The sequence below is a fragment of the Branchiostoma lanceolatum genome, chromosome 7 (assembly GCF_035083965.1).
Source record: "Branchiostoma lanceolatum isolate klBraLanc5 chromosome 7, klBraLanc5.hap2, whole genome shotgun sequence".
Taxonomy (NCBI): Eukaryota; Metazoa; Chordata; class Leptocardii; order Amphioxiformes; family Branchiostomatidae; genus Branchiostoma; species Branchiostoma lanceolatum.
In genome coordinates, this window is record NC_089728.1 from 12,246,275 (window position 1) to 12,260,030 (window position 13,756).

General features: G+C 44.2%; 2 protein-coding genes across 3 annotated transcripts in view; one reads left to right on the forward strand and one right to left on the reverse strand.

Moving 5' to 3' along the window:
* The window catches only part of LOC136439367 (dolichyl-diphosphooligosaccharide--protein glycosyltransferase subunit DAD1-like), a 119,083-nt gene that overhangs the window by 82,133 nt on the left and 23,194 nt on the right, over positions 1–13,756 (forward strand). The window lies entirely within an intron of this gene.
* Positions 159–10,538, reverse strand: LOC136439359 (alpha-N-acetylneuraminide alpha-2,8-sialyltransferase-like). 2 transcript variants are annotated; one of them, XM_066434752.1, is made up of 9 exons: positions 10,161–10,538; positions 9,217–9,367; positions 4,151–4,325; positions 3,494–3,856; positions 2,876–3,014; positions 2,288–2,397; positions 1,738–1,830; positions 1,132–1,379; positions 159–579 (listed from the first exon to the last, which is right to left on the reverse strand). In XM_066434752.1, the coding sequence occupies exons 2-9, from the start codon at positions 9,287–9,289 to the stop codon at positions 362–364; spliced, it is 1,419 nt and encodes a 472-aa protein (XP_066290849.1). In that variant the 5' UTR covers positions 9,290–9,367; positions 10,161–10,538; the 3' UTR covers positions 159–361. The 2 variants fall into 2 exon arrangements, with proteins under 2 accessions (XP_066290849.1, XP_066290850.1); XM_066434753.1 differs by lacking the exons at positions 9,217–9,367; positions 10,161–10,538 and adding an exon at positions 6,856–7,104.

Sequence of the window (13,756 nt, forward strand, 5' to 3'; positions counted from 1 at the left end):
CCTTTAAATCTGAAAGCAAACATATTAAAAAGGTGTGGCCTAAACACCATGATCATTCTCTCCTAGCTCAGTCATAAAACTATCATAGTTAATGTAGCAATGTGGTGTTTTCCTGGTTGAAGTTGTACAATAAAAGGTGGCACAGGAGGCAGAGTGCATTTAGTGTGGGAAATCACTTTATTGTTGCAAAGATCTCACCTTGGAAAATAGGTTTATCATGAATGACTTGAAAACGCCAATTCTGAAATGAAGGTGGCCGAAATATTGTGCACATGTCCCTTTGATGCTTCTTGGTAACCTGTACCAATTCCACATTTCAAATGAATAATTTAGATTTAAAAATATTTCTAGAAAATATGCTTTATGTGCAGCTGCCTGTATTGAGATGCAGCACCCCCATATTGTGTAGTCTTTGGTACTGTTTGAACTCGTGAGGGAAGTTGTGCGCCCAGCCCGTTTTCGGGTTGTCAAAGTAATGATGCGTCAAGTTCCTCCCCAGTCTGTCAAAGTGCCACGGCCAAAAACCGTATAGGTGTACTCTCTCGCAAATCCGCAAGGCGGCAGTTACCAAAAACAAACCTGCAGAACAAATTCAAAAGGGATTGAGTGTTAATGGCATGTATTGTCAATGTGTTAATCAAATTTACTTAACGCACCGTAATGAAGCATAAAAGGGTTAAAACACTAGGATTGTTGATTATGGTTATGACGATTTCGGGAACTGTTTCCATAATGTACCATACACACCATTATCTTACATATGATGATACAAACATGATACAAAGAACATGCGGGGTTAGCATTTTGATAAGACTGTTTCAAATGAGTGCCTTGTACACCAATGTTGCCCAGTCCACTAGACTTGTTAGGAAATGTTGTCCTTGATAGTACACACATATTAAAGTTGAATTCAGTACATTATTCCATCAAGTAACTAATGAATGAGTGGCTCCAGTTTGCATGCCTTGTGAGTTTTTGAGGCTTTTCTGCATGCGTCTACATGGCGGCATTTATCTAAGGTGAGGTGAACAAAGAAAAACAATCCTTTTCTGAGAGAAGTAAAATTGCCACAAAAAGACGGGCGAATCAAACCAGAGCCACTAATTTTCATTAGGAGATGACCACTCTCACCCGTGGACGCTCTGAAGGACCTCACACCCTTCCGTTTCCAGAAGATGTTAGCAGGTCCCGTGAAGTTCGGATTGGCGAAGACCATCTCCTGCTTGACCTTGAGCTCCTTCATGACGTCTTGAACCTTGTAGGACGGACCTGTCCCGAATTTGTAGGAAAACGGCGTCATCCAGACGTGAGCGTTACCGTACTCGGAAAGATCGCGGACGAACCACTCCTTCATGGTCTTATTCCTGAAATTTTGGTATCTGTGAACAAGCAACAGGAAGTTTCAAAAACACGCCAGGTTTTACTTACAGACATGATTAATCTATAATCAATCGATAAATATGATACCTTATGGTAGCTCCCAAAAGAAAGAAGCTCCCCTGATCCCTTGCGTAGGCATAACCAATTTCTTGAAGCTTAGTGTGCACACCTCTGTGTGTCCTGCTCCTAGTTTGGCTATTTTTACGGCCAGGAACCAACTTTGTTGTTGGGGTTCCTTCCCCTTAGGCTTAGTTATGCTACTCGCGCCAGGGCTTCTTTGTGCGACTTTCTCCGCGTCGGCCAACCTGTTCTGCGGGCTTGCAGTATTGTTGATCAATTATCAATATTCTTACGTACCTATTCCGCACCATACTGGGGTTCATGGTGATGAGGTGCGTCCTCATCCCCACGTCGGCTCGGTACTGTCCGGCCACAGGCGCCAGGTTACATCTGAGGACGAGAATCGTGTTGAGTAAATGGTTCCGACATTGATGCTGAAATTCACTGTCATGATTCTAAGGTCTAATCAACGATATTGGTAGTACAGTTATAGAGGAAGAAGAACGATATACTGACATACAAGAATAATGATTTAAAGCCTAATACAAGAAAGGTGGAGTTCGTCGCCCGTTACAATGGTTGCGTGGTGAGGCTGAGACTGGTGAAAATGCTGGAGTAATTGGCCAAATGATGTGAACAATTTGCTTGCGGAGTAAGTCGTTCATGGTGGGACAAGCTTGCTCGTATTACTCAATGAGTTGGCGACAAAGATGGCAGAATGCATAGAGGTATGACGAAGGCTTATGCTATCATGACTAGATACAACCACGGTCCCCAACCCTCAGACATGCTGGTGGGATTAGGCTACACCAGAGACATGGAAAGCTGAGAAGAATGAAGGCCTGACCTGATGACGAAGTCTGCGGAGTCGATGGTCTGCCCACAGCCGCTGCCGCTGAGGATGCCACTACTCCCGACCATGCTGCACTGCGCGTAGGTCTTCTTCATGGGGTTCTCCTGTACGGACAGTTGGGTGGAGCATTAGACATGGAGCGGCCTTGTGAGCGTTAAGTATTGTGAGGAATATTCTCAAAGCAGAGATATCGGTCGGATGGATATGAGTGGCCGCGATTGCTTCGAATTCGTCTGCGTGTGAAGTGATGCAGACAAAAACATCGTTGCCACTCATAGCCATCCGACCGAAATCTCTGATTGGAGACGATGTGAAGAAGTGATCACTGAATACTGCGTGTCCACTGTTTTATCACCATAAGTTGTGGCGTCATCAGCATAGATATGTCAGCTATGGATGACATAACTTGAGTGACATCATGTGTCATCCATATCTATGATGAAGATTATGACGCGATCAAGTAGATCATTTATGAAAATGAGCTGGATCGAGGGGGAGTCCTTGTAGTACCCTTTTAAGTATTATTCAAACTTGTTGAACGCGTCACTCTTTACGTATCCGTTACAAAAATGATGCACCCACGTCAGGAAACCTGCGCGCGATGGCTTCCGACACGTTGAGTCGGCTCTTGCTCTCGGCGTCGTACTGGATGGTGGTGTTCACCGGGTGGTTCTTCTTGGTGACGATAAAATCCTCGCCGCAGCACTCCTGCAGCTCTTTCCTACAAGATGAACAGGTGCGGAACGCGTGTGTTTAAAGGAGCCCGAAGTAATTTCAAGACGTTAAAACTGGAAATATTCTGGATTTGGCAAGGATGATATTAACATCAACTTGCTTATATTAGCACATTTCTATCATGACATCATTCTTTGGGCGTTCAAAAAGGGCACAGAAACAAGCCAAAGTCCTATATATATTGGGACCACCAAAAAATCAGCACCTACTTTTCAATGAGTTTTCACCACACAACCACATCGCATTTTTGGTCGATATATAATGGGATAGTGTTATTCAAATTTATTACTATACAGAAAGGACTAGGAAATGTGAAAATCCGACTTCGAACGTTCTGAAACTGTTTTGGGCTCCTTTAAACATCAGAAGTCGAAGTGAAAGCCTATCTTAGCTATGGTCAGTCAGACAGCATTTTTACCATTTCTGTTTTATCTCTTGACATATGCATACTTGTTGGGTCCTTACCTGAACACATCGGCGGCAGTTTTGTTGTACACCCAGGGCAGTTTTTCTCTGGGGAATTCTTGAAGCTGTTTCCACTCTTTGTTTCCCGCCAGTTCCTTCCTTCTGGACGGGTCCACTGTTATCGCGGGAAGAGGAGTGGATGTGTGGTTCTTTCTGGAATGGTCCATTTGTACCAGACGGAAGGGGGCGGATGTGTGGTTTTGTCTGGAATGGTCGATCTTAACTGAATGGAGGGGTGCGTGTGTCTGGTTTGATCTGGAGGGGTCTATTCTGAGAAGGGGGACCTTGGCAGTTATCAGGTTTGAGCGGGCATAATTCCTCTTCGTCGGAAGGGCAGGGTTGGACGTGCGCTTTTCCCCTGGACTGGAAGAAAACAAAAATTGACAGTGACTACAATGTGTCTGATCAAGGACCTCCTTGGTCTGATGCATCCCCACAAGAACCAACTCCAGCGCGTACAGAACGTCACAGCTATAAATATTCATGATTTTGCCTTTTTTGGTTCACCCTTTGCAGTTCATTCCTTCATTCCTCCATGCCTTCATGACTTCATGCCTTCATTCCTTCATCCATTCATTCATTCATCCATTCATTCATTCGCTCTCTCTTTTCTCATTCATTCATTCCTTCCATCTCTCTTTCTTTACACATGCCCACCTGGCTATAGACGGTGACATAGATGGTGGCAGGCCGTCCACTCGCATGCGCCCGGCCTCGACTGGAATGTACTCTCTGTCGCTGAGGAACGTACTTACTATCACCATAGCAACCAGTGTGTAAACAATCAGGACCACGCCTAGCAACCAGTTTCTCTGCTCCGCCATTCTGTGAGCTGGAGGGGAAAAAGACAGGGTATGCAAAAATTACACTTAAAAATCTAGTTTGTTGTCACCAGACGTCACAGTTATTAACTGTTAAATGCCTTTCTTTTACCGCAGCAGTGTGGATCTATTCGCTGATATCTACTGATTTTGTACAGAACTGCATCCCAAGGTAAACGTACACGTGTACATCAGGAATGTCCGGTGTTTCGCCTGGAGGGACTGAAAGTCATACCTGCATCCAAGAACCACCCCCCTCCCAGTTAGTCAATATGCACGGACACGCACATGATCCATGAACTGCCTGAGGTATTCGACCCGTGAGATACGCACAGAAATTCAGTCGAGTAAAACCCAAACAAGTGGCTGTTCAAGAAATTTTTTTCGTGGATCACAGAAGAAACGCCGGAAGAACGATAGGTTGACCATGTCGTATGGTGTGAGCTATGGAGACCATAGACACTTATAGAAGGTTCGTGACAACAAAACACAAGGCGGAAACCTAGTTAACGCGGACTGCTTACTAATAATAGAACATATGGCTACTGATCCATTTCGTGGCATTTACAGACCCTAGAGTCCTTGTTCGTGCTGTTATTAAATGTGTAACATTCACCTGCGATACAACTTTGATATAAGCCGTAGTCAGTGCGTCGTGCACTTATATTGCCGTTGGATTTTTCAGCGAAGATTAGGACAAGGATTCACGACAGCATCCGATAGTTCAGTCCGCCATATCACAACTCAATTTTGAACGACACATCCACAACATAATGTGTCCCAATTTGCTGTAATACGACACTTGTCACTGAGGGGTCATCCACCGAGTGGGTTTCACGTTGATTTGCCGCCTGATGCTTTCGGCTTAGCGATTTAAGCGCTCGTCAGCAAAATATATCTCACTCTGACTGCGTTTCACTTCACTGTTACTGAGCCGTGGTGTTATCGCGCGGGATGGATTAGCGTCGCCATGAACACAGATACGCAGATCTAACGCGATTTACAATCAGCTATTTTAGGAGAAGCCAGGGGAGGTACGAAATATCCAACCGAATTGAATGTACAGTCCAAAAATAAACTTGTGTCAGCCAGGTGCTGGTACATGGTGTTACAATTTCATCAAATCAAATCAAATCAAATGGAATATTATTTAAAGAGTTGCCAGTTCAGGAGAGACTGTGCAAGTATTTTACAATGGATGAAGTGGAAAACGAAGTATATTTGGTACAGTTTTACGTCTTTACGTAATAAGTACCCTTGCAATTAGTAAAAAAAATCATTAATCACCGAAACCTTGTCACCAAGTATTGATCAATTAAAAAGCTGAAAAGCTCCAACTGACCAGAGCTATTTTTGCTCTTTGGTGAACCCGCTAACATGTTACGGTTAGTCATGTTTCTTCTCGTATTTCAAACTCAGTTGTGGAGACCGGCGGGGCGCAGCAGGAACTTTACCTCGCTGTAAATAATGCCTGAAAAACACCCATTCATAGGGTTTCAGAAATAAAGGTCGGGTTCCAGAGAAAAAAAGGTCGGGTTTCAGAGAAAAAAAGGTCGTGTTTCAGAGAAGAAAGGTCGGGTTTCAGAAAAAAACGCACCAGAAATTCACACCTTCTGGTGGCCTTGGTTTCTCCTAGCAGATGTTTGGGTCGATACTTGTAAAGTTTCGAATTGAAACCTATACTTGTATACTGTGTTTCCTCAGTTCTTACCCCCTAAAGCCCCCCAATTGCGAATCCGCGGATTGTGAGCCCAATGCATATGTACACACCCGGGCGCACCCTCTCGGGTTTACTTACCTGTATGAGAATCACGCCCAGAAAGAACTCAGTAAATGAAAACGGATTCACTAGTGCACTGGTATTTCAGTCTATCACGCGTGTGTGCGACCCGTATGAAGGGATCTGCATGTCCTCCAGTTTCCGCTTTCACGTAAGTCGCCATTCTGCTGCTATAATTCGAGACCCCGATATGACTGTAGCCACCTTTGCAGGTAACACAGGTCAGGACACCGCTCTGTACATCCACCCGTACGTCTAGTAACGTTATACTCCAATGTAAGAACTCACCACGGTCATACACCAAGAACAATACAACGTTGAGTCCTGGGTCTTTGACAGAAACCTCGGCGGACAATGATGCCTAACTAATGCGGGCGTCGATCGGAGCAAACACGCCTGCCTCCTGCCATGACAGTTGTCATATTCGCGTTACGCACAGAACTAACAAGTTGACGGCACAGTCGCTACCCATTACCGCAGTGGGCGTAAACTAAGGGTCCGTCACATACATCGTCTCAAAGGCTTACGACGACTTATGTTCAAAATAAAATCAAACAATTCGATAAGATCTCAGACCATGGCATTGCAACGAAGAACGCCACCCATCCTACTCACTTGGAACAGGTGTGTCAGTCCGAAAGCGGACATATAGATGAGATTTTGATGATAACCGTTTAAGCGACTGGCCACGCGAAGAAGTAAGGGGACAACACGCGGTTTGTCATCCATGTCCATGCTAAGCTAACGTTACATGCACTCACCCGAAGGTATCCCCTGATGTGGCCGTGTATGATAGCGTTGCGCACGGAAGTGACAGTGCGTGCATAGTTCCCGACAGAATGAATGGCTAAACAACCAGGAGTCTACGTTCTGTCAAAAGCAGAACACTTTGTCTATCTGCCGATGATTCGTTTTGGCGATGGATCAATTCTCGATGACTTCTGTTGGTGTGACCTCCGCAACCAGGCGACCTCCGCAGACCGCAGACAGTTTTTTCGTCACGAAAACACCTTTCAGCACTGTGCGATCACGTGACATGTGACGTCACGCCCCTCCCTTCCGGCACCGGTACCATTTCTGCTCATGTCTTAATTGTCACGGCTGAGTGGCGGCGTCTGCCATCCTCGCCACGCTTGAGGGCCGTACATATAGTATACATCCGCCCGCGCAGGACTAAATATAAATGTCAATAACAGAGGGTACACATTTGCGGGGATGCAGGGTACATATTGGTGCGAGCGGAGCGCAGGGAAGGAATCTTTATTTTCAGATTGAAAGGAGAAGGAACGTAGAAAGCAATGGATCGTGCTTTACATCCGAAGCCACATGGAGCAAATTTCTACGTTTCTTTATATGAGCAAAAAGAGGTGGGGTTTTAGAAATACAGTATCCCGATATCTGCTTGCAGATATGGAAACCCCTATCACTCCCCAATTCAGCTTTTTTCTCAGTTTCCTTGACCCGATTGCAGAACTGGTCTAGCCGCTAGATGACGCTTTACCAGGCAGTTATGCGATGCAAAATTTGCAAATACACGACATTCTTGTAGCAGACCTTAATTTCCAACATCTGCTTGGAGATAACACCTTTCTCTTCAGACAGTGATCAAGATTTCTTATTGTTAGCTCAAATGTAACTTGAGGTACTCAATGATTTGTTGTTGAATAGTTTTGTACGTTGTTGAAAATCGGACCGCGGAATACGTGGCATTCATTTTGTCTTATCTGTCCTTGAGACGGGGATAGTTTTTGTGACAGCCCCCGGCTCGTTGGGTAATTAGGGATCTACGCTAACGTTTCCTGTCACGTCAAAACACAACTGATTTTTATAAGACCATGAAGTCCTTGACACAACTGCATTAACCTCATTTTGCTGTTGAAACCTGTCGTACGATTGAATATATGTCGACCGGGGCCGTACAGGTATGTGAATATCAGCATGTCATGGCCGACTGAATGCTGCCTGAGACTCACAGAAGAGATTAGCTACGCTCAAAATAAAACACAAGGTGGACGCCCAGTTTACAAAACAGAGGACGGCTGTGCAATTTCCGCGGACTCTACTTAGTTCTCAGCCGGCCCCTATGTTCGCTCTGCAGGGCAACTGTAATCCAGCGACGAGTAGAAAACCTGCATTTCCCCCGAATGTTTAGACAAGTGCGTTTTTAAAACGACTTATTATCAGTGACTTTCCTGAGCGTCTATTCTCGTTAGTTTACGCTCGCCCATACGCGTACTTGCACGCTCTCAACAATGTGAAGTATAGAGAATGGCACTCAGCTAATCGACGGCGGTGTTTCAAACCCATTAACCCCCACCTCGTGTTCTACACGGTCAAAACGGGGGATTTGTCTCACAGCAGATGTAAGAGGGAGATTACCGTCGGAAAAAGCGACTTTTCACCGCAAGATTTGTTGGGAGATCACACGAGGTTTGTACAATGACAAATCTCCGGACAGATTTAGTTGATCCACTCACACCGGTATTAAAGGATCCCTACTCTTTATTTTCCATAAGTGTGGTGGGTTCTTTTACGTACTCGAGGTGTGGCTCTCCTCAAACACAGGACTTCCATTTTACTTCCTATCCGAGGGACGTCCCTAACCGAAGCTAGGTACTCATATTCATCTGAGTGAAGTGAGGAAATGTATAAGGGCCTTTCCTAAGGGTGCAACGTCACTGGGACAAATCAGGGGACCACTATTTCGAACCCAGGACCTCTGGGTTCTGGGACAAACACCCTGCCACTGCGCCACCGTGACGCCACTATGTGGCCACTAGATTATTGTCGACGGTCGGTTTTGTTATGGTCCCAGGCTCTTAAATATCGTAAGGTGGGTGCTCTCTACAGCCTCCCGGCGCAGGAACAGTGTAGCGTAAGTCATCCATTAAAAAGACATCCATGTAACGGTTAAAGATACGCCTCCAACATTACTTAACCTGTTTGGGCCCTCGGGTGTGTAGTCAATGGCTTAACGGTAATTGCTAATTAGATTGGCGCTAAGTTCTTACATGTTCATTCTTAAGCTGGTTTTTACGGTGTGTACATGTATGTTGTGTACGTGTATGTGTACGTATGCGTACATGAGGTGGTAGTACCAATACAAACAAACGAGAGCTCACCTGAAAACGTCCCCTTGATGCCGCGGGCGCGCCTCGTTAATGTGTCTGGTGTGAGGGTGTGACGACTGTGCATGACCCGTTCAATATTCACGAAGTCTGCGGCTAAACGTGTGCGTGCAGAACAGCCGACGTCCCCGGCGAGTCACGGCAGCTACAGGCACAGGAGACAAACCAGCACAGTGTCGTAATGAAACAAAATCCTGGTATCACTGCAAGGGAACGTAGATGAGTCTTTGAACCCTTTGCCGTTCTATCGACAGCAAAACCGGTGAAACAGGTTATAACAGTGCGGTCAGTAACCTTAAAGCACCGGTGTCACTGCTCGTTGTAAATGGGTTCTGTATGATTAATACTCAGTAAAAGTGATTCGTCTGTACTAGACTCGTCTACAGGCTACCAACATGGTAGTAGGAACTGGCAAAATATGGAGAATGATTTGCCATCAACTCCTGGCCAACTTCTCTGATACTGATCGTTATCCCTAGTTTGCATATCTACGACTTCTTCGGCCCGTAACTGTAACGGTGTGTGATGGAAACTAGCTAAAGAAGGGTTAAATATCTTTGACTATCGGTCGGGGCTTCGGATAATTTTCCCTGTAATAAAGCAGTATCCTTTCCTCTGACACCAATCAGACACACCCCTCGTGGCGGTTTTTGTGTGGTGTGTGTGATTTTTGGTCATGTTTGGGAGACTCGAGACTTTGTTTTTGATATTCATTAGAGAGTCATTAGTTACCTAGTAAATATTGTACGGCACCACGCCCGTCTTCCTGATAGACCCAACGTTATATACTGTGATACCTATCATCATCATGCGAACACATTATGCGTACACGTACTAACAAGGGGTAGAAACTGTTGCTACGAAGCAGAACAAAAGGGAAAGAAATAACCTGGCATGTTGGGTATTTTCAAAAGAATGGAGATTCCCCGGCCCCCTACCTTGTATATGTGACGTGCAGTGCTGTGAGGTGAGGCGGAGTACAGTGATCTCCGGCCGTGCATCAGATGGGGGTAGATCAACCTTGGGTTATCACAGCCACGCTGACATCCCCAAATCCACGTCACATCCGTCGTACAATAGGTTCACGACAGCGACTTCAGGACATTCTTGTGACAGTCGTAGATGTGTCGAATAAAACTCAGATGTCTTGTGACGGAGAAAGTCAAGTTTCGTAGATTACCGTCGACGGTAGTTGTTTTCAAAGGCTGGCTGAAAGAAGCACGCCAAGAAAATAAAGATCACAAGACGTACGTGACTTCACTAAATTGCATTGCTGGCGTCAAAACGGCAAGAGTCTGCCAACTCACCCATCCCTTTCCCTAGATGTAGGAAGGATACCCGAAAAACAAACATCAATTATTCATATCTAATTTCTTTGGATGTCCTTTGCGACGGCTGATCCTACTCCGCCCTGCACGACTTATTGTTATTAGATACACACCATGTAGCGCTCATGGCGACACACAAAGGGATGGCATTATGCGTGATGTGATAAATATCAGGCAGAATTTGCTTTTCAATTGTACCTTATAAATCCCCAAAGCCTCTCGCGTGCTCCTTTGTAGCAGGGAGCTTTGTGGTCAGACTTGTAATGTCTGTGAAGCTACATAAAAACGTACCGATCTTAGTTGTGACCAGACGTCCGATGTCCTGTAAGCCGCCGCTGCGTGTCCGACAACCTGGTGTGTTACGCCGAAGGACGTACGGTTATATCGGGTCACCAAAGGGCCTATAGTCCATAGGGACATATACATGATGGCACACGCACGGAAACTAAAGATTCGTATAGACGGTCTACTTCAAATGTCAAAATATGTACTACCATGAGGTTAAAACCTGTTCAACTTATTCGACTCACAGTGCATAACGGATCGCTTTAAAGTATATTCTTTTCATTGTGACTGACAATTACACCTCGAAACGTCCGGCCTCTTACTACGGTCTTAGTAGATGTCCATGGACTTTTCAACATGATCTCCCAAATCTTAGAGACCAGTTTCAAATGCACACGGGAGGGGATGTATTACTGTAAAAGTGCTGACAAGCGCGCAGTCGGTATTTCTACAGATGACCCCAGAGCAACGGCAATGATGTACCATGACGATCTCTTGCATCCAACGGACCAATCAGCAACTGGGATCCATAGTAACGGTTTTCGCTTTGCAGGTGGGGACACGTTTGAGAATTGAACGAGGCTGGGACCGCTCATGTGTCTTCTGGTGAATACTCAACTCTGCACTTGTCAGCACGTAAAATATCAGTCAGCAGAGGGTCACAATCTTCCCATCCCACCTCTGCTTGGAGAGTATGCAAATCAGTCCCTGACAGAGAGATCTAATGTTACACAGACCTTCTAACACAACAACCAAGGAGGGTAAGACATAAAATGCAACCTCATGAATGGAATAAAAATGCGTCTATGAATATGCTTTTGTGTCGAAGTCATTCGATTGTTGGATTGGGAGAACATCACAAGTCATGTGGAAACACCGTAGGCTAAGCAACCATACATAATTAATGTCGATGCAGCAACACTTGCAACCACTGTTCAGTGACAGTAAGGACATTATATAGGACATAATGTCCTTGATGACAGAGTCTGTCTCCCACCAAATATGTGAACGTCACCAAGACTCCATAGGCCCGCGAAGAAAAACAAAACTACACAATGTGCCCAATAGATGTATGCAACAGTGTGAGCCGCTGGGGTCTTGGTGACATTTTGTGATCCAAACGTTCTTCTTTAAGGGACATATGAAGTGTTCATGTTTAAGGGACATGTAGACTAATACAAACTAGAAAGGCAACATTTGCGAGCAAATACAGCATGTTTAGCCATACTTCTCGCCATGCAAAAAAATGGACTGTGCCCAAATGGACCATTCTAAAATACTTCCACTAAAAAAAAAAGGATCACCCCAGTCCAAAATTGAGTTTAAAAACAATTAGTCTCTCCATACAGGAATGGAGTCTTCCAGTAGCACCTCAACACAATATGGACCAGTCCAAAACATATCCACTTATTAATTAACAAATACACTTCTGCTAACAAATGGACTTTTTCATAATCACTCCAGCTCAAAATTGAAATAAATTAAAGAATCCTCCCCTTGCAACAATGAGATATTCCATGCCATCTCCATGTAAACTAGACCAGTCGAAAAATATCCGCTCAAAATTACACTCTTGCGCATAATCAACCCAGTTCAAAATTGAATTAAAAAAGATCAACCCCAGGGAAGAAAGAAGTTTTCCATAGTATACATAATGATACATATGAAGATTTGACAGGAGAAGAAGGGAATGACCAAAAACAACATATTTCAGCGATAGTATGGGTGAAATATAAAAGCAAGACACCCCTTTGTTTGAATGCATGATTCAATAGTATACATTTTGGGTTGAAAATAACGAAACGAAAAAATGCTTTATTTCAAAAATCGGTTTAAAAGGCTGTATGCCAAACATTTGAATGGGGGCCTGGGTGCATGACCAAGGCAGACACATGCCAAATTTCACATTATTTTGGTTTAATACATAGGAACTGGAGAAAGAGTGAACAAAGCCATGTAATCACATGTCCTAGGAATTCCCATACCATATTTGGTATGAATATCAACACACATGCGCCAGAAATGCCAGATAATTAGATTAGCTCAATTGGCCAATCAGGTGGTCGCAAGGCTCACAGCTGCAGGCAAGGCACTTGGGGTCACTGACCTTTAGGTCATATGGTCAGGCTCACAGGCCAGGTGCAGTTGGGGTCACTGACCTTTAGGTCATATGGTCATATGAGGAAAATACCCAATGTTTTCCCTTAAAATACCCTGCAAAATCGTATTTTAAAGTAATATATGCCAAAAGTGCGAATGGGGTTCTTTGAATATTTGTTCAATGTACCCCCATAGCAAATTTCAGGTCATTTGGATGTATTTCCAGAACACAGGAGGCCAAAATGTACATTTTTGGTCAGAAAAACCTCAATAAAATCACTTTCAAGGTCAATATCGAAAAAATGAAAAAAAGGTGGGGGGTATTTGCCTATACTAACTTTGTACCAAATTTCAGGTCATTTGGTCAAAAAATGACAGAGATGATTCGATTTGAAGATTTGACAGGAGGAGGAGAAGAAGGAGAAGAAACCTGAGTAAAAACAATATGTTGAGCCATACTAGGTATGGCTAAACATAATGACAAGGACAAATGTAGGACGAAGGATAACAAGCTTGTTTATTCACAACCAGGATCTAAATAGAAACAATCAACAGCCGGTGCTTCGTTTTGATTGCATTTATTGATTGTATATAGATCCTGGTTGTGCATAAAGAAATCTTGGACAAATGTAGGACAAAGGATAATAAGCTTCTTTATTCACAACCAGGATCTAAATAGAAACAATCAACAGCCGGTGCTTTGGTTTGATTGCATTTATTCATTGATTGTATATAGATCCTGGTTGTGCATAAAGAAATCTTGGACAAATGTAGGACAAAGGATAATAAGCTTCTTTATTCATAACCAGGATCTAAATAGA